At 41.1% G+C, this 22072-nt stretch overlaps 1 protein-coding gene across 1 annotated transcript in view; it reads right to left on the bottom strand.

Annotated features, from left to right (window-relative positions):
• Positions 1-22072, bottom strand: part of MYO3B (myosin IIIB) — a 511858-nt gene that overhangs the window by 377916 nt on the left and 111870 nt on the right. Inside the window, exons 6-8 of the mRNA XM_024122281.1 lie at positions 9467-9571; positions 9135-9234; positions 6499-6575 (exon numbers count right to left, since the gene is read on the bottom strand). Of these exons, the coding sequence (XP_023978049.1) occupies positions 6499-6575; positions 9135-9234; positions 9467-9571 (282 nt within the window). The remainder of the gene's footprint in view (positions 1-6498; positions 6576-9134; positions 9235-9466; positions 9572-22072) is intronic.

The raw sequence follows: 22072 nt of genomic DNA, 5'->3' as shown, positions 1-22072 counted from the left end.
AGCACTTAAAAATAATATTTGTAAAAGTTCTATGCAGATGTGGGATGTTATTATTCTATTCTTATAAGAAACTGGCTATCAGGAGAGAGGGAAGGAAAAAAGAGGCAATAAACATGGGTAAAGGGAAGACTGTGTTAACATATATATATGTCTGAGATACAAGCCAATGTGACAGGCAGGGAGGGAGACCAGAGGCTCGATGTCAACAGAAGGTTGAGGGAAGTGACCTGAGCCAAACATCTCAGGAGATAATCCAAAGATGCTTGGCCAGAGAGCAGGTAGGACAGCACAAAATTCTCAAGGTACTGAGGGCTCACGTGAGAAGGCAGTTTGTTATGGTATGTCCAGAAGAACATATGGTACATTCTAGCGCATCCAGAAAGAACTGTGTTTGCCTCAAACACTTTAGGCTGAGAGAGATCAGTGTGTGTGTGTGTGTGTGTGTGTGTGTGTGTGTGCAGACAGGCAAAGCTGAGCTCTCCAACTAAGCTAGCGCCTGTAACATGAGGACCTGTAGGTTGCAAATGACTGACTGATTACCTTGGAAATCTGAATTATTTACTACAGAAGAGGGATGTTAAGTATTTGGAGGGTTGTTATAGGTTGAATCGTGTCCTCCAAAAAAAAAAGATATGTTAAGGTGCTAGCCCCTAGGACCTCAGAATGTGAAATTATTTGGAAATAGGGTAGTTGCAGATATAATTAGTTAAGCTGAGGTCATACTGAAGTAGGTGGGTCCCTAATCCAATATGACTGGTGTCCTTACAACATGATGGCCATGTGAAGACAGAGAAACAAGAAGAACGCAATGTGATTACAAAGGCAGATATTGGCGATACGGAGCTGCTAGCGAAAGAACGCCAAAGATTGCCAGCAAACCACCAGAAGATACGAAGAGGCAAGGAATGATCCTAGAGGCTTCAAAGGGAGCATGCCCTGCCAACCCCTTGCTTTTGGACTTCTATCCTCCAGAACCGTGAGATAATAAATTTCTGTTGTTTTAAACCACCCAGTTTGAGCTACTTTGTATCGCAGCCCTAGGAAACTAGTATGGAGTGGCCATGGCTTTGATCCCAGGACAGGAGGAGAACCCACTTTAACTTCTTGGCTGGCCAAGGGCGGCCCCAAGGGAGTAAAGGGGGTGCCTGTTGGATTGTACCACGGGTGCTTTCACTGGTGGCTGCTAGAATACTGGTGCCCCTGCTGCCCCTCAGACACTCACAGACGATGTTGTCATAACCGCCTCCAGGTCTGTCCCTAACAATGAAGCCATGCAACTTGCAGCAGTCACAGCCAGGGAAATCTAAGAACCTGGGTTTCTGATGGCTTTACTGAGCTGCTGAATCAACAAAGTCTGGAACCACCTACCTCTGTACTCACAGGAGAAACTTCATTTCCTATTGCTGAAGTCATTTTGCTCAGGGTAATCTGTTAAATACAGTTTCTATGTTGAGCATCTTTCTTTCCCTCTTAAAATCATCTTCCCGAGTCATAGTATGCTACTGACGTACTCAGTTTCTAAAAAACTGTACTGACGTTGACTTTTAGATTAACTCTTACTATGCCAGCCAATATTTCCCCAGTAGCATTGTTTCAAAGTACTATCACACTAAGCGCACCCCCTAAAATTTTTCTTCTCCTACACTGCTGAGTTGATACTGTTTTTACCCAGCGTCTTGCAACTTTATGAGTGTCCACATGAGATGGCAAGAGGAAATAAGTGGAGAGTGTTGTGACTATGATAGTCAGTTCATGCTGCAGCTTCAACCTGCCCCGGTGAACTGCTGTTTGGACTGCTTGTCAAAGTTTGACGGTGGTCTGGTCACATTCCATTAGCTGCCTGGTTTGAAGCATAGCCTATTTGAATTAAATATTGTAGTTAGGCTGGTGAAATCAAAATGGAAATACAAATGGGAAAAGAATAATTTGGTTCAATTTCTCAAAAATAAAATAGGATCAAGGATCATTCTGCTGCGTTTTCAAAATGAAAGCACTGGTGGCATGCAATGTTTTATTCCACTGGCATTGGCATTGCATACATTGCTGTCATATTTAATCTAAATACCACTTATTCACACAAGCAGAAGTGAAAGCATATTAGGATCAATATACTATGCAGGCCACCATACGAAGACAATGTCCATTTGAACCACTACTGATTATACTTTCAAGGACTCGTCTTGACCCAAAGCCTGGCTCACGGAAGAGAGTATAAATGTTTGTTGAATGGAATGCTACTTAGCCATAAAAAATAATGAAATAACGCCATCTGCAGCAACATGGATGGACCTAGAGATTATCATACTAAGCAAAGTCAGTCAGACAGAGAAAGACAAATACCATATGATATCACTTATATATGGAATCTAAAATATGACACAAATGAACTTATCTCCGAAACAGAAACAGAGTCACAGACATAGAGAACAGACTTGTGGTTGCCAAGGGGGAGAAGGGATGAGGGAGGGATGGATTGGGAGTTTGGGATTAGCAGATGCAAACTATTATATATAGAATGGATATACAACAAGGACATACTGTATAGCACAGGGAACTCTGTTCAGTATCCTGTGATAAACCATAATGGAAAGGAATGTGAAAAAGAATATATATATATATATATATGTATATATATATAACTGAATCACTGCTATATAGCAGAAATTAACATAACATTGTAAATCAGCTATACTTCAGTAAGATAATAATTTTTTCTAAAGTTTGTTGAATTGAACTGACAAATGGAAGATTATTCCTGTGGACACTCTTAAAAGACTCTTTGTTGGAAAGAGTAATTCTCCATTTGGAAAATAAAAATGTGAGGTTTGTGTAGGACTGAGTCTCAAGAACTGCAGCCTGGTCCCAAAGCATCTTGGATGCAAGCACACATCCTGAGAGAATCTCTGAGTCATACACACAGCAACTGGCACTTGCTCCTGAGAGGCACTGTCAAGGTCTCTGCCCCATAATCTGCCTACTCCTCAATTTATCCGCTACAGCAGGCAAGATGCAACACTGGCTTTTCCCTGATGAGAAGGGAACCAGTTCCAGGCAATCTGGGCAACAGAAGCTCACCATGGACCACTAAACTGCCCCTAAATAGAAACACTCCACATATATTCTTCAACCCAGCTGAAACTGAAAAGTCACAAACACCTCATGAGAAATGTACAAAGCCAAGAGTAGGTTTCTCTTATTTGTATTTTGTGGTTCTGAGAACACCAACTTGCCGCGGACTGTAACAGGAACACCATCTTCTCAGTTATGCCACATTAAATATTAGTTGAGTGGCCTCAGTTATGCTTTCCTTTAATAATAAATTAATCAAAATCTACAGAGAAATTTGTGAATACCAATAGTTTTAAAGCCCTCCTCAAACTACCCTCCAAATTCATCTTCTCCTTTGACTTTTTTACCGATGTATTCATTCATCCAACAGATGCTTATTGAGCATCTAGCCTGTATCAAGCACTACACTGAGAGTTGGGCATCCCAAGTCCCTGCCAGAGTTTAGAGTCCAGTTGGGAGACCTGCTTACCAACAACTATTGGGTTGGCCAAAAAGTGCCTTTGGTTTTTAAGTAAAAATAAAAGACACATTTTTCATTTTCACCAAGAACTTTATTGAACAACGTATTCAACGCTTTATTCCACTACTTTCTGCCATTTTTCAGGCAAATTCATCATTCCATCTTCCCAAAACCTTTTATCTTTTTGAGCAAAGAATTCTTCCAGGTGCCCTTTACAGTCTTACAGGGAATTGACATTTTTTCCATTAAGAGAATTTTTTAAAGACCAAAATAAATGGAAATCTGAAGGTGCAATATCTGGTGAATATGGCGGATGAATCAAAACTTCCCAGCCAAGCTGTAATGGTTTTTGCCTGGTCATCAAAGAAACATGCAGTCTTGCGTTATCCCGATGGAAGATTATGCATTTTCTGTTGACTCATTCCGGATGCTTTTCACTGAAGTGCTGCTTTCATTTGGTCTAACTGGGAGCAGTACTTGTTGGAATTAATCATTTGGTTTTCCAGAAGAAGCTCATAATAGAGGACTTCCTTCCAATCCCACCATATACACAACATCACCTTCTTTAGATGAAGACCGGCCTTTGGTGTGGCTGGTGGTGGGTCATTTCGCTTGCCCCTCCATCTCTTCCATTCTACGTTATTGTACAGTATCCACTTTTCATTGTCTGTCACAATTTGTTTTAAAAATGGAACGTTTTCATTATGTTTAAATAGAGAATCGCACGCGGAAATACAGTCAAGAAGGTTTTTTTTTTTGCTTAACTTATGTGGAACCCAAACATCAAAGTGAAGAACATAACCAAGCTGGTACAAATGATTTTCATTGCTTGATTTGGATATTTTGAGTATGTCAGTTATCTCCTGTGTGGTATACCATTGATTGTTCTCAATTAATGTCTCAGTTTGATTGCTGTCAACTTCAACTGGTCTACCCGACCGTGGAGCACTGTCCAGTGAGAAATCTCCAGCACGAAACTTTGCAAACCACTTTTGACACGTTCAATCAGTCAGAGCACCTTCTCCATACACTGCACAAATCTTTTTTTTTGCATTTCAGTTGCGTTTTTACCCTTCTTGAAATAATAAAGCATAATATGCCAAAAGTGTTGCGTTTTTTCTTCCATCTTCAATATTAAAATGCCTATACAAAAATTCACCAATTTTGATAAGTTTTTTTTAAATGCACGCTGATATGACAGCTTGGCCAAGGATGAGGGAAGGTTTCCTAGGGGAGTTGCATTTGCGCTGAGACTTGAAGATTGAGGAGGAATGTTCCAGAGTTCTGAGGGCCATTCCAGATGATATAACAATATATGGACAGGTTTAAAGGAATGACACATAAGGATAGATTTGGAGAATTACCTGTTGTTCACTTCTGTTGAAGCATTAAAAACAAGTAAATTGGGGAAAAGTAACCTGAAATGAGGCTGGACAGTACAGCAGCTGGAATATGAAGGGCTTTGTTCCCCATTCAAAGGAATCTTGACTTTGTCCTACAGTGTTTCTCAAAGTGGGGTTCATGAGGTCCCTATGAAAATTTTTATGTTTTTGCTTTTGTTTCAATGATAGTTTTATTAATAATAATAAAATGGGAGAAGTTGCAGTAAAAACATGTTCCAGATCATCTGGATGGCTAATTGCCACACAATTTCAGTGCCCATATTTATGTTTATTATTAAGCCGGCACTAAGCCAGCAGAGATGTGCCAGTTAGAGGCCAAAGGAGACTCTGTTTAAACAAAGAGATCACTCTCGCTGAGGAAAGTGGTGGGAGAACTGGGTCACCACATGGTATGCGGTAGTAAGGTTGACAAAATAACTCAAAATAATCCATGCTGTCATGCTCTGAAACATATTCACATTGCAAAGGACAACTGAGTTTCACAAAACAATGTCATTTGTCTCATTAAATTAAAGCTGTTTACTTGAACACTGCTGGCTTTGTAGTTTTTTCATAATACATTTTTTCCCTTTTGGTTTTATAGCATTATAAATAGAAATGACTAGATAAGTGTATGTCTAGTTTCATGGTTTTTAAAATCAATTTAAGATTTAAGTAAACACTGGAATCTGCAGGGATTTTCTTTTTCTCTAAAATGGGTCTGTCCATTATCCAAGTATGAAAGAGAAGGCCATTGAGATAGAATAAATTTGAGCATATTGGCGTAAGCCGATTACTGTGTTAGGAGACCACCTTGGCAGTCACACAGAGGAAGGAAAGCCCAGGGACAGAATGGAGACGGAAAGACCTCTAAGGAGATGATTGCCGAGTCCTCTTATTAAAAGAACCCATTTGCTTGATCCAAGAGAGCTGCTCCCAGACCAGAGTGCTGTGGAATTAAAATGCTGACCTGACAAGCAAAGCTGTACAGTGCCTCTGTTTCAGGGTATGCAGTATCTAGCCCGAAGATTCCCCAAACTTCTACATATGTCATTTCATAGAGGATTCTGTGGTAATGCCAGTACTAAATTAGGGCGAAATCCCAGGTTTTACTACAGAGCCAAAAAAGTACACAAGAGAAGTTGCTATGTATCTGGTAACAAAAAAACAACCAGGACTATGGCATATAGTTCTGTAAGCCAGCAGGAGCTGAAATCTGTCTCTTCACCAAGCCATGTGTCACTGGGGCTGCATCTATCCAGGGAAGGTGAGTTTTTCTAACTTACACAATGGCTGGATGAACTTGTCAAGCCAGGACCCTTGTAGAGGGCTGCATCTTCTGGAGGGGGCACCTTTTTCTAACTGCATGAAGGTATTCTGTGGGCCAGCTGTGACTTAATCCCGATTTTCTGAAATTAAGTTCTGGTTTGTCTTCATTATCACTCACCAAACCAGAACTCTCACAGTTCAATGAGGATAAAGGATTTTCTTCTTCCTGAAAGTTTTGTGAAGTGTGTGACCTTCCCATAAAAAGGCATAGTACCAAGGCTCTCAGCAAATACAAAGAAATAGTTGCCCTCTGCTTACCTCAGGGGCCATCCAGAATGGGGTGCCGACAGATGTGTTTCTCCGCAGACGTGTACTGGTGAGTTGAGCTGAGACGCCTATAAGAAAAGGGTGTCACAATTCAGCAGTAAGCAGAAGATGATGCTAGAACAGGGGCTGGCAAACTTCTTCCATAAAGGGTCACAGTAAATATCTTAGGCTTTGCGAGCCTAAGGCTCTGTCACAGCTACGCAACTCTGCCATTGTAATGTAAAAGCAGCATAGACAACACAGAAGCAAATGAGTGTAGCTGTGTTTCCACAAAAATTTATTTATGGATGCATAGTTTTCAAGGTCATAAAATATTTTTCTTTTGATTTTTTTCCCAACCATTTAAAAATGTAAAAACCATTCTTAGTTCACAGGCCGTACAAAAACAGGAGGCAGGTCAGATCGGCTCACAGGCTGTAGTTTGCCAACCACTGTGTGGGAGGATATATCTATCTAAATCACTAGAATATTTTTTTTTTCCTAATGAACATTTCTACCATACTGCTGCAAAATTGGAATCAAAAGAAAACATCAAGAACTAGGATCAACCCAAAATACCTTCCTACTATATTTCCAAAATATTTCAGGTGATATCTTTCTTAAAATGGTGCTTCATTTGATGGAGGAAGAAAATTGGCATGTATTATCTATAATAGAGCATCAGTGTAGACATAAAAAGTTTTCAGTGCCTTATCTTACCTAGAAGGCTGGAAACCTGACAAGAAAAATACATTGTCAAATGGAAAAAGAAATTGACTAATAATATTATTATCTAGGGCTCAATGTTGAGGACCTGAATTTTAATATAATTCCAATGTACTTTGTCATAGTCTTCAGCCAGCTCTCTTCTTTATGCCATAATGGATGTAAAGGTACACTGGATTAGGAGTCAGAAGAGCTGTTTCCCATCTCAATTACGTCTTTTCCTAATTGTATGACCTCAAGCAGACAACCTCTCTGTGAGCCTCCGTTTTCTTATCTTCAAATTGGGGATAATGCTACTCATAACACCTAACACAAAGAGTTCTTCTTAAATACCAAGTAAGAGAACAACTGTGGGGGCTTCCCTGGTGGTGCAGTGGGTAAGAATCCACCTGCCAATACAGGGGATATGGGTTAGAGCCCTGGTCCGGGAAGATCCCACATGCCGCGGAGCAACTAAGCCCATGCGCCACAACTACTGAGCCTGCGCTCTAAAGCCCGTGAACCACAACTACCAAAGCCCACGCACCTAGAGCCCGTGCTCCACAAGAGAAGCCACTGCAATGAGAAGCCCGCGCACCGCAATGGAGAGTAGCCCCCGCTCGCTCGCTGCAACTAGAGAAAGCCTGCGTGCAGCAACGAAGACCCAATGCAGCCAAAAATAAATAAAATAAGTAAATTTTTTAAAAAATGGGACAACTGTGAAAATGATTTATAAATTGAAAAGTATTTTACAAATATAAGGTATTCTTTTACACCAAGCAAAATCTAATGCAGCCCTTAAGAGAATAACAATGGTTGTCACTTATGCTGTTGATAAGAACTTAGAAATCTGAATACATTTGCTCATCAGTAAAGAACATACCTTTAAAAACATTAGGCATAGATTTGCCAAGGACCATGGGTTGTTTTTTCAGGGTAGTTGTTGTGCTAACCGCTTGCATTCCTTATTCTTTATTAGGAAGCCAAAGAGGGCTCTTTAAACTCTATTTAAACCCTCTGCAATTTTTCTTTGCTTTTTAGTAAATAAACCAATATACTTAGCGTAATTTCATTTATTTTTGAGTAATTTCTTCTGAGCAAATGATTCACTGATACATTTTAACACTGCATTCTTTCTTACCAATAAAACAATGAATATTCAAAATCATCAATCTTTTCTCCTACTATGCTGACAATGATAAAGAACATTTTAAAAAGTGCTTCTGTAAATGGTTTCTCATTATTTATAACAATCATGCTGAAGTACTCACTGTTGTTGAACCTGTTTAAAAGACTAAACCATTCGATAAACTTAAAAAGGAAAACCAAATGGTTTGTTGGTTTGTGACTATCAACACAGGAGTGTCACAAGCAGATATTTAATAGTTCTCTGGCCTTAGGTGATATTGCTCTGCTTTCCTTTCACACTTCCATTTCCTGTTAATGTTTCCAGTTCAACCAGCCTCACATGTAGCAGCAATAATCACAATTTAAAGGGATGTCAGCTTTCAGACCCAAAGGACTATTTTACCTTCTGCTCACTGGAAATAAGTATGCCTAAGGCTAGAGAAAATCATCTGAAAGACCAAACTGCTTTCTCTTTTCCTATGCAAAAAAGAATAGACAAAATATAAATTATAGACAATTGCCCTGAGATGTGAAATCCTTCCCAGAAAACCAAAGTTTTTCCCTCGAATTCTTCTTCTGAAACACTTATATTCCCTTTAAAAAAATTGTTTCTAAAGCTGAAAATAGATTAACAAACAGCATCTCCTAGGGTGATCCATCTGGTGAACCACCCCCCATTCTCCAGCCTGTGTGTGACTGGAAAGGCCCTCAGCCTATGGCATAGAAGAGAGGCCCCAGTTTTCTGAGACTGCAATAAATCATTGCCTTTGGCTAAACCACACACATCAAGAAAACAAACGACAAGCAGTCATTACCAAAGTCAACGAGCTTAACTCCTCCTTCTGTTGTCAGAAGAATATTATTCCCCTTGACATCACGGTGGATGATTCGGTTATTGTGCAAATGCTGAAGGCCCTGCATGGTGTCCCACCGCCACCAAACAACAGGAAAGAGAAAAGGAAAATTTGCATGGTTATTTTTAAACAGTTACCCTGCTATTAAAAATCTAATCAAAGTCCACATTTGGCTACACCTCCCTATTATACACCTTGCATATTATAGGGCAGTTTCCCCTTGTTAATATGCAATGGGGAGCCAACCAATGACAAATTGTCCCCTCTGCCCCCAGCTTGATGGACGTCCTTACCAAGAGGGCCCCATATAAGATGTATGAGATCACTGCTTCATCCAGCCGCTGGCCACACCTGAGTAGACCTTTGACAAGCTCGGTGACGGAGCCCCCATTACACAGCTGCAAGAAGAGGTGCCAGGGGAGAGAAACAGCAAGAGAACACATACAAAAAGAAAAGAAAAACACATTAAGAAGAAAAGCCCACTTATTACCGACTCAGTGTAGTAAAATAAATTTGCAAATCACAAAACTCCAGGTCAGAACAATTAAACTTCCCTTCTCCATTACACAATCAAATCCCGTTCTGTGTGTGTGTGTGTGTGTGTGTGTGTGTGTGTGTGTGTGTGTGTTTATTCAAGGTGATGATTTATGAGTGAAAGTGCATGTTCAAAAACTTGATTTTTTAAATTCTTAAGTGAAGTATAAAAGCACAAGACATTATTTAGAAATTAAAAAGAGAAAGCATATGAGGAATCATGGTGACTTATGGGATATTTTCATTTTACGTGAATATTGTCTATTTTTTTAAAAAACATGCATTTTGAAGGAAAGACTGAAAGAGGCAAGATGGACGCCCCTGACACTTAGGAGGGAATACATTTTATTTCAATCTCCCTGTCTCCAGTGCTGGCACTGCAGGCAGCAGAAGCCCAACCAGCAGCTCTTTCTCGAGTTGCCACTGCACGTCAAGTTTATGGAGAGGAGCTGCATCATATGTGCATTTAACCTTTTCATATTCAACTGTAGGATTTCAGCAACTTTATGCTCTTCTTTTTTTATTCCTGTAATTAAAAACACTGTAGAAGTATATCATATTTGCTCTTTTTACGTATTATACATTACTGAGATTTGAGAATGCGTAAACCAGGCACACTATTCTTTCACAGCAATTTAAGGGTTTTCAAGGGTGATTCTGACTAAGTGCAAAAGGCAATGTGCCGGTTTGGGTTTGCTACATGCCATCTTAAATCAAGGGTTCTTAACTTGTTTGAGCAGGGCTTGTAAATACCTTGAAACTGTAGGCAGCATGTTGTATATGCATCTTGCACTTTTCTGCTGAGAAAATTCAGAGCTTTTGTTGGATACTCAGAGCCCTCCTTGTCCTTATACAGGTTACGACCCTACTTTAGAGACCTAGGTTTCCTCCTGGCACTTTGTCTACAATCTGGGAGAGAGTTAACTAGTGAACAGTGGGGGGTCCTCTGGGTTGTGGCTGCTTGAGTCAACTGGCTTTTCATAAGCAAAGAAATGTGAGGAGCACAGATTAGCACCTTTCCTAAAAGAAGACACTCTTTATCAAGATAATAATACATTAGGATCTATTCGACTCTAATTACGAACATCTGCAAGGTTTTAATAAATGGTGAGCAGGTGTTTTTGTTTGAAGTGTGTATCGTTCCCCACTACATACGCAGCAGATACCTTGCACACACATTAACAATCAAGATAAACTGGAAATGAATCTGCCCATGTTTTTACCATTTAAGTTGCTCTTAAACAATAGTATTTGACTAAAAATATAATACAAAATTAGGGATCTTTAAAACTAGGAAAAAATTACTATCTGTCAGGAATGATTCAGGAAGGAGCAAAGAACAGTGAAATGCACTGAAGGCTATAATGGTCCCATGAGTCTGGGATTATATAAGTGTCCTTGGAATCCTCTCTCTACCAATGTCATGTGTAACTTGTAACTCAACACTGATACCTCTCACGGCCCTAATGTTGGGTACCAGGATAATGTCTTCCAAAGGATTCCACATTCTTTTTATTTCAACTATGTCTTACATGACCCTGAAAGGGCACATAACATTCAATGTTCAATCTAATACTCTCTTGAGCAATGAATGCATTTTCAGTGTCATGATTCGTAAAATAATCTTAAAAGCTAAGCTTTCGACAAATATATAATAATTTTCTCAGGACTCCCCAAATTAGATTTATATTTCAAGTAACAAAAATTGGAGAACTGACCACAGAGTCAAATGATGATTATGAAAGAATGTAGGAAATGACATGAGGGAAGTTCTCAACCCACAAAAAGAAAAGCTTTTCTGGGGCTGATGGCATAGAGCTTGGAGAGCTTGAGAGAATAAGATTAGGGTGAGGATGTTCCCTCTTGGGGGTGGTTGTGTAAGGGGATAATGCTAATGAAACCATTTCTTATGAACCTCTTTTTATATGGAAATCTAAGGGGAGACCTCCTCACAGGAGCCTCATGCCAAAAAAGGGGTGTTCATGCTGAGTGGAATGGCAGTAGAGTATGGTGAGGTCCATCAAGGCTGGGATTCTAACAGTTCCCTACAGCCTGCTCATGACTTGCAGGAGATTCAGAACTTAATGCTCCATTTGGGTTCAGGGACAAGGCTAGAGTCTGAATGAGAAGGAAAGAAAGTGAGTGCAGACCTCACGATAAGAAGGAGTATCAGGGACCTGGGACATGCGGAGACACCAAAGGCAGACAGTAGAAGGACTTAGGGTCATCAGGTGGAGGTCCCTGACCTCACTGCCATGGCTTTACATGACCATTTGCTGTATCCAAATCCAGATGTCACCCAGGAGAAGGAAAGATGAACAGGGAAAGAGAAAACCACTAAAAAACTAAGTCCTTATCCAAGTGACTAAGCTTTGAACTGGATTGTGAAAACAGGATACAAATTCCCAGAACTTGCCCCTTCCCAAAGAAGTCACTCTATGGACTAAGTTTAACAGGATAATTTAAAATCAATTGTCTTCTCTAGGCAGGCTGGGGGCTCAAGAACAAAGTTGGGTTTAGTTATTAAAAAGAAAGTTACGTGCTGGGAAAACTGGACAGCTACATGTAAAAGAATGAAATTAGAACACTTCCTAATACCATACACAAAAATAAACTCAAAATGGATTAAAGACTTAAATGTAAGGCCAGACACCATAAAACTCTTAGAGGAAAACATAGGCAGAACACACTAGGACATACATCACAGCAAGATCCTTTTTTGACCCACCTCCTAGAGAAATGAAAATAAACAAATGGGACCTAATGAAACTTAAAAGCTTTTGCACAGCAAAGAAAACCATAAACAAGATGAAAAGACAACCCTCAGAATGGGAGAAAATATTTGCAAACCAAGCAACTGACAAAGGATTAATCTCCAAAATATACAAGCAGCTCATGCAGCTCAATATCTAAAAAACAAACAACACAATCCAAAAATGGGCAGAAGACCTAAACAGACATTTCTCCAAAGACATACAGATTGCCAACAAACATCATTAGAGAAATGCAAATCAAAACTACAGTGAGGTATCACCTCACACCAGTCAGAATGGCCATCATCAAAAAATCTACAAACAATAAATGCTGGAGAGGGTGTGGAGAAAAGGGAACCCTCTTGCACTATTGGTGGGAATATAAACTGATACAGCCACTATGGAGAACAGTATGGAGGTTCCTTAATAGCACTGACATATATACACCACCAAATGTAGAATAGATAGCTAGTGGGAAGCGGCTGCATAGCACAGGGAGATCAGCTTGGTGCTTTGTGACCACCTAGAGGGGTGGGATAGGGAGGTTGAGAGGGAGATGCAAGAGGGAGGAGATATGGGGACATATGCATACATATAGCTGATTCACTTTGTTATAAAGCAGAAACTAACACACCATTGTAAAACAATTATACTCCAATAAAGATGTTAAAAAAAAAAGTTACCTCTTTGTTCTCAATAGCTTGTGACTGCCCAGTTTATTACCCATTACTCAATCATGAACACAGTGCCTGCCCTCAAAGAGCTCAGCACCAGAAATGGACACATGAGTAATAAGCATAGCAGGTGGAAGAAAGGGTGTGCCCAAGGGGAGTGTGGCGGCACCGAACAGAGAATGGTGACTTCTGTTGTGCTAGGGTGAAGAGGGAACAGTCTGGGAATCTTCCCAGAGGACGTAACACATACAATGAGTTTGAAGGACATAGGACATTATGGCAGGTGAACCAGAAGAAGAGCATCCCTGGAAAGGGAACACTGTGTGCAAAGGAAGGGAGCACAGAAGAATGAGGGGGCAGGTAGTGTGTCTGTCTGCCTGCGCGTGTGTGTGTATGTGTCTATGTCTGTGTCTTTGAATTCTACATACTCTGCCACTGTTGGGAGAAAGGGACAGAATCCTAGAGCAGGTAGACAGGGAAAAAAAGGGGGGAACAGGGAATGACAGGTGTGCCCTGCTAAGAAGTGTGGGCTTTATTACTATACACACACGTATTATGATACCATAATATACCATTAGATAGGAGTGGTAAGCTTTTGACAGGTTTTAGGCAGGAGGTCTGTTCAGATTTCTAGAAAGATGACCTTGGTAGCAGATTGGAGGGTGGACAGAACAGGAAGACACAGGGAGCTGGACACCCGTTAGGAGGTGTTGAAGCAATCGAGAGAAGCAGGATCAAAAAGTCAAGAGTCCTGAGGATGAAGAGTCAGGGACAGATATGGGGGACTTTTATGACATAGAATCGACAGGAATTTTGTACCAACTGGATAGAGAAAGTTAAGAAGAAACAGTCTAGGGATCTTGTGAGTATAAAAATGTCAATAAAGTTCTTTGATCCTCTAAAGCTAAAGCAGCAATAGACATGCAAGGCACTGTAACACCTTCATCAGAACCACTTCTCAGCCTGGCTCCCGTCTCAGGGAGGCACATGCTTTACTGTACTGCAAGTGCACTATTAAAATTCTACCCAGAGAACATTTAAATTAAGTGCTGGGTGATGATCCAAGCTAACTCAACCCTGGAATTTTTCCCTGAAACCTCATTTTAGTCTCTCTCCTGCCCTACTTTAAATCTGTCCATTTCTGCAACAAGAGCCTATTCAGGGGCATTTTGTATAGGTAGCCAACTTATAAACTTTCTTCATAGCTCTAGAACCTACGGAGGGACTAAGAGCAGCCATTTTGTCAGCAGGATCAAAACTCAGCTGTGGATTTAAGAACAACAAAAAGGATCAGACTCGGTTGGTGCCTTTTGTTCACTAAATGTCAGAGTTTAAGAACTGTCTGGCTTGTGGTTCAAAGAAACATATAAATAAACTGCTCAGGGCACCCTTAGAGGAAGTGGTCCTGTGAAGTTGATAAGCCCACAAGCAAGGTTTTAAAGGGCAGCCCGTGGGTTACAGGGAAAGGACTTTGGGTACCTGGATATAAAAAAGGAAAGCAGGTACATACTGACAATTGTCTAATCGGAGTAAATATTCAGTGAGATGGACTGAACATTTTAAAAGCATGACAAGGAACTATATTTAAATGCATCAAATGAAATAATCTGCTTAGAGTTGTAAGAAGGCAGTCAAGCCCCCTACCCCACCCCTGGGGGTTGGCACCTGCAGCCTTTTATTCCTCCTGCCCACCCTGCCAGCCGTCAGACTCAAATACAGAGGGAGGTCTCCATCCCTGCATTCCTCCCGACGCCCTCAGCATTCAGGAAATATGGCAGCTGGATGCATCTAGAATTTAATGAGCATTTTACTCCAAACCAAGAAAAATAGAAAAATCATTTACATTCCATATCTATTTTCTAAAACATCGTTGAATATTGATTCAATCACAGTATGTGCATTTGCTACGATGGCCATAATTTCAAGCAATAAAATGTTCCTTGCTCAATAAGCCATCAACTCTCCTCCATGTTATTAAAGAATGGCCCGTGCAACACAATCACCAGACCTTTATTCTAGTCAAAACTGCAACTTTCAAGTAGATTCTATACTGGCATGTTGATTTGCCCTAGTCAGATGGCAGAATTAAGAGGAATTTCTTTTCAGTGCTCTTTTGTTTGGTTGACTTTATCTTTCAAGGGTGTTAGGGTCTACAGAGGGCATAAAGCAAAAGTCAAGGGTCGTCAAAATTACTCTAGAAGATGCCTTAGGGAGCACCGTGTTGGACACTGCCCACCTCTCAGGAAGGCCAAGCAACATAGAACTCCACACTGTTGGGAGAGATTGTGTTTTGTTTTTTTTTTTTTTTTTTTTTTTTTTTTTTTTTTTTTTTTTTGTGCTGTATGCGGGCCTCTCACTGTTGTGGCCTCTCCCGTTGCGGAGCACAGGCTCCAGCAGGCTCCGGACACGCAGGTTCAGCGGCCATGGCTCACGGGCCCAGCCGCTCCGCGGCATATGGGATCTTCCCAGACCGGGGCACGAACCCGTATCCCCTGCATCAGCAGGCAGACTCTCAACCACTGTGCCACTAGGGAAGCCCAGATTGTGTTTATTTTACTGATACCAGATAAAGTCACTGGCCTGCACCTAGAAGAATGAAGATGATGTCACTTGAAACCCTGGAGTTCCAGTCGGGGGGGTTGGGGGGAAGATGCTCACACTATGAGAGGCAGGAGGGCCCCAAGACTCCCGCCTCCCATTTCAGCCTCTCTCCAGGGCACATGCACAGACCGGTGATTGGGCAGAATTGCTCCCACACCTCAGCTCTTTGCTCTCTTGCTTTTGCTGAACACAGAGAGCAGCACATAAATATCGGATGCACCTCAGTTACATTTCACAGTTCTTTCCTTCTCCACTCCCAACTGTTCTGTACTTTCCTCCTGACCTCCAACACTCCAGTGACTCTCATTCTAGAACCCGGCCAGAACCTGCCATCTGAGTCAGTGTTCAGTGCTCCAGGGCTTTCTAACCATCTCTGGCCAATCAAAACATGCCAGAGCTATGTTCCAGACCATCAGTGTCCTGCTAGGACCCTGACTTGTTAACGTGATAAACTTGACTCATGCCACAATATCAATGCGTGAAAATGGTTTTAAGTGTTAACTTGCAATGATATTGGGACCTAGACTGGACTTTCTAGCCCTTATATAAATGCAAAAACTGAACAGAGATATCTTTTTTCCCCGCTTCTGGCTTAGATACTGAACTTACACAAAGACCTCTGAGAGGAAAAAAAACAGGTTAAAACATTATTCTTTTATCTGGTTTTAAAATATAAGGAGGTTTTTTTTGTTTGTTTTTTTGTTTTTCTTTTTTACTTTACATTCTCATTTACTAACACTCTAAACTCTAAACCATTTCTTTTAAGTTGAATGTGATTCAGGCTGAAATAGTATTTACCTGCTGAAGGTTTTATACTGAAAGGAAAAGAGAAAATGTACTTCATGTCTCAGTACATACTAGGTATTTTTTCTGAAATATGGTGCTTTTTAAAAAAAATATGAGGTTTTTAAAATTTATTTGTTTTATTTATTTATCTTTGGCTGTGTTGGGTCCTCGTTGCTGTGCGCGGGCTTTCTCTAGTTGCAGTGAGCGGGGGCTACTCTTCGTTGTGGTGCGCGGGCTTCTCACTGCAGTGGCTTCTCTTGTTGTGGAGTACAGGCTCTAGGCGCGTGGGCTTCAGTAGTTGTGGCACACAGGCTCAGTAGTTGTGGCTCGCAGGCTCCAAAGTGCAGGCTCAGTCGTTGTGGTGCACGGGCTTAGTTGCTCCACGGCATGTGGGATCTTCCCGGTCCAGGGATCTAACCCATGTCCCCTGCATTGGCAGGCGGATTCTTAACCACTGTGCCACCAGGGAAGCCCCTGGTGCTTTTTCTTAAAAGTCTAATTTCTTATCATGTTTTATTTAGGTGAGAGATAACAGAACTTACAGATTTTCCAAATTTAATATTAATTTAGAATAAAACTTATTCACAAATTTTCCAAAACATTATTATGTATGAGTGTTTTCTGCCTATATTTTTCTCCTATAGTAGGTGTCTGTTATGCAAGAAAGCTTTGGTTTGCTTTCTGCTAACAATTAGTAATTAATTTCAGAAATGACATTTTTATTTGCTTTTGTTTTCAGAGTTGTGGTGATCTAAGAGGGTTATTAATAACATTTTTCTATCCTCAAGAATTGCTCTGTGGAATAGCTTCTCCCTGGTCCTTTCATCACATTCAGGCAAGGAAAGAGCAAAGGCAACATAAATTTAATATCAATATACAGGATGAGGGGAGCAATATTAAACAGATCATAATTTTATTGTGCAAGTCTCCTAAAGTACTCCAAAAAAGTTACAGAAGGAGCAACATGGTCAAGGTGCTGTGTGGACTGTCATTATATTCCAGCTGTGTGTGTGTGTGTGTGTGTGTGTGTGTGTGTGTGCGTGTGCGTGTGCGTGTGTGTGTGTGTAATCAGGAACTGCTGCCATTTTAACCAGAGATCCCAAGTCTGTATTCCCCGGACCTGGCAGACAGCAACAGCACAGGATGGGAGAAAAGTGCTGAAGTGTTGTCCTCCTCCAGTTCTACCATATAACTCGTATGGGACCATCGGCATGTCACTCCTTCTTTGGGTCTCTGTTCCTCAGCTGAACACTAGGAGAGTGACAGAAGGAAGGCCGAGGTCCCTGTCAGTTCTAGGAGCCCAGGAATCCCTGTGCCTATAAGCATACTGGAGGCACTGGACATACCTACCCCAGCAGCCTGGCATGGATGGCCCACTCCTGGACAGAAAAGATTGAGGACATCTGGTTCTCCATGCCAGCAACTTTGGCATGGGCCAACACAACCTGCAAAGGGCATAATATCAGCATATTGTATTGCTGAGGTATGAATAATTCAGTGTGCCAGGGCAGCCTCATTATCTGTACTTAGTCACCCTGAAAAAGCAAGAGACAGTCACAGGGGAGCATTTGCACAAGGCTCAGTTCATAGTTCTGGGCTCCTTCTCATCTTTCAAGGCCATGTGTGGCCCTTTCTGGCTGCCTTGGCTGTGTCTGAGGGGCTAACATTTGGTCACTCCTCATCAGGAAGAGCAATTATTCTCCAGGTGGTGGCAGGTCTGAGCAGCCCACCTACTCTCCTGGTAAAATGGAGGGAGGGAAGGTCCCATTTCAGGCCCTGGAAAATCCCTGGAAGTTCAGTTTTCTATATCTGAATGCAGAGTCTTTTTGAGTTGGTGGTAAAGTGAAAAGAAACTAAAACTTCTCGGTCACTGTACTTACATTATTAAACTATAATGAGGTTTAAAACACTGAGATCTTACAGAGCTTAAGAAGAATACAATCAGGGCTTCCCTGGTGGCTCAGTGGATAAGAATCTGCCTGCCAATGCAGGGGACACAGGTTCGATCCCTGGTCTGGGAAGATCCCACATGCCGTGGAGCAACTAAGCCCGTGTGCCACAACTACTGAGCCTGTGCTCTAGAGCCCGTGAGCCACAACTACTGAGCCCACGTGCCACAACTACTGAAGCCCGCATACCTAGAGCAGCCTGTGCTCCACAACAGGAGAAGCCACCACAATGAGAAGCCCACACACCGCAACAAAGAGAAGCCCCACTCTCCACAACTAGAGAAAGCCTGCGAGTAGCAATGAAGACCAATGCAGCCAAAAATAAATAAATAATTAAAAAAAATTTTTTTTAAAAAGATTACAATCAGATACCCTAGAAACAATACTTTCCATATCTCATGAAAACGAGCATTAAAAAAATTAACGTTATTCTAGAGCATCATTGGCAGGATAAAGTCTATAATATTCCCAGGGAGGGAGTGGGGAATAATAAAATCCAAAAGGTGATACTATGAGAATATGTTATGTGACTTAACCAGCCAACTAAACAGACAAAGATGATTTCTGAAAACCAAAACCCCTTACATATTTATATTCTGAAGAAGGCAATTGATGTGACAGAAATGTTCCCTGCAGATTATTCCATTTGAATACAAGTGAATTCCCCATACATTGTTGCTATGGCAGCCAGTATATACTGCCTCATGGCCAGGCCCTCCCAGAGCCAGGTGGAAGGTTTTTGACAAGAGACTCCAGACAGTGAATTGGGGGCTGGTTTCTCCTTTGTTGCTTCTCTCTTAAAGCTTTCACACATGTCCCCGTGCTCATGGATCACACATGTGACCTCAGGCACGGAGGCTGGTTCAGAAGGGCAGAGTCCAGGACAGATCAGGGTGGGCCTATACCCACCCTGAGGCAATACAATAGACCTGTCCTAATATACTAATTTCATATGTTGTCATTGTGTCTTTGCCATGTTAGTTCCATGGAGGAATTGTATCTGTGGGGAATGGACTCTTTTGAATCCAGTTACACACATTCATTCCCATTAACAAGGCATAAAAAAGGCAAGACTACACTGGATATAGTGGTGCTCCCTTCAGATTCTCTCTTCAAAGCAGATGCTGCCAGGAATATCAGCTGCTCCCTGCTCCCAAGTCCCAGTGGCACCTCTCACCAGGAATAGTGCCCAACTACAGGGAACTGCCTCCCCCAAGGCCACACCCCCTCCCAGGGTGGCATGCACCAAGTGATTGGCTCTTGCAGAGATGAAATCCAGGACAACCCTACAAGAGGATCCCAGGTCTTCTTCTCCCTGAGGATGGGCTGAGGTCTCTGCAACCACACTGATGATGTTTAATGTCTCCCTTGCCCAATCCCACCTTCCTTGCACATCTAGCTCCTGTAAGAACTCTCCAATAAACCTTCCATACACAATTCTCAGAGTCCATTTTCAAGAAACCCAACCTAAGATGAGGATAAATGAACATGAATGGGCTGATTCAAACTTGGCAACCAAGTAACCTTGTGTTAACAGTTTTTGAAAATGAGTTGTATCAATCGGAACATGTTTTCTGTGAAATTTTCCCAGCCTAGGGTAGAAAATAACCTTTTCCAACTGTGTTCCTGTATTCACTGAATTAGAAGAAGATTATTAAACCTTAGAAGCAGAGAAACATGCACATTTTCAGCACACAGCCTACCCATAAGAACGTGGAGAATACCACATCTGGTAAGGTACCTGTGCCATGCAGGAGAGACCGCCTCCCCAGATGTGCATCTTACACTACTTAGGCAACGAGTCTACTCACCCCTGGCGCTCTGTCTGAATTGCTGGTTACCCAATGGGAGCCTCTTACCTCCAGGACCAGCCACAGCTGTCCTCCCACACCATGATCTGCTTTGTAAAACATCCCATAAAACTTTACAACGTTGGGGTGATTCGGAAGAAACTGCAAAATGTTGTATTCTGCCTCAATCTCCTCATCCATATCCTACACAAGGTAAAAAGTGCATGCTGGATTCAGTATAATGTGTGAGGAAGGGTACAGGAGTGATATCACGATCAAGTAACCATTTAATAAAGCATATGTAGTCTGTATTTTTAATGTCATCATTACCATATCTTGAAAATACTTAACAATGGACATTCAGATACCAACTAAAGCCTTCTAACTGTTATATCAATAAATGCCTTCATTATATATTCTTAATAATAATATTATAAATATCTTTTTTAAAATTTAAAAATGTCTGAAGTTTCAAAGCAATTAAGGAGAAGTAGCTCAAAGGGACCCAACCAGGATAGGACACTGACAACCTCACTGTGGTAAACAGTGCACAGCATTATAGGCTCAGTATTCAGTGATCTGAAATAGGATGCTGGGCTAAGATGACTGAATACCACAAGTCTGGGTCACTTTGTAACTTACAGAGAGATCAGCCTCTGTATAAACCCAACAAATCACTCTTTCCAAGAGAATAACATTTGAAGAGTCCAGGGGACCAAAATCAAAACAATAGTAAAATGGACAAAAGAGAGAATCAAGGGAAGTTTTAACTCCAAATGGAGTCCTTTCATTCAGATGGGCTAAGGAGTCATAACTCATTTTGAGATTTCATGCCAGGTTTCATTATCCCTAGAAAATCATCCCCAGAACAAAGAAAGAAGTTGAAAGTTCAGTGTGTATGAAACACTATATTGTGGTTATAATTTATAACTGTTACTTACACTGATTGGATCTAGAATTTTTACTGCAGCCAGGCTCCCATCTCTCTTGTTAGTTACTTTGTAGACCTTGCCATAGGTGCCTTTACCTATGGTCTCTACAATTTCCCAGGTATCTGTGGGATCTGGAAGTGATTCAAGTCCAAGCATCGTGGCGCTGTAATGAAACAATCCATACAGATGTTTCCTGGTGGGAAGAAAAGTTTGTTATGTGCAACAGATCACAGGATTAGTGGCATTGGGCTTTTGAAACAAGAATATTTTTATTTCTTCAGAATCCAACAGCACATTAAAAGGATCACACACCATGATCAAGTGGGGTTTATCCCAGGAATGCAAGGATTCTTCAACATATGCAAAACAATCAATGTGATACACCATATTAACAAACTGAAGGAGAAATCATATTATCATCTCAATAAATGCAGAAAAAGCTTTCAACAAAATCCAACACCCATTTATTATAAAAACCCTACAGAAAGTAGGCATAGACGGAACTTACATCAACATAATAAAGGCCATATATGACAAACCCACAGCCAACATCATTCTCAGTAGTGAAAAACTGAAACCATTTTCTCTAAGATCAGGAACAAGACAAGGCAGTTGTCCACTCTAACCACTATTATTCGACATACTTTTGGAAGTTTTAGCCACAGCAATCAGAGAAGAAAAAGAAATAAAAGGAACCCAAATCGGAAAAGAAGAAGTAAAGCTGTCACTGTTTGCAGATAACATGATATTATACATAGAGAATCCTAAAGATGCTACAAGAAAACTACTAGAGCTCATCAATGAATCTGGTAAAGTAGCAGGATACAAAATTAATGCACAGAAATCTCTTGCATTCCTATACACTAATGATGAAAAATCT

The sequence above is a fragment of the Physeter macrocephalus genome, chromosome 2 (genome assembly GCF_002837175.3).
Source record: "Physeter macrocephalus isolate SW-GA chromosome 2, ASM283717v5, whole genome shotgun sequence".
Taxonomy (NCBI): Eukaryota; Metazoa; Chordata; class Mammalia; order Artiodactyla; family Physeteridae; genus Physeter; species Physeter macrocephalus.
The sequence above is the reverse complement of the archived record's forward strand: the minus strand, read 5'-3'. Positions and strand labels throughout refer to the sequence as shown.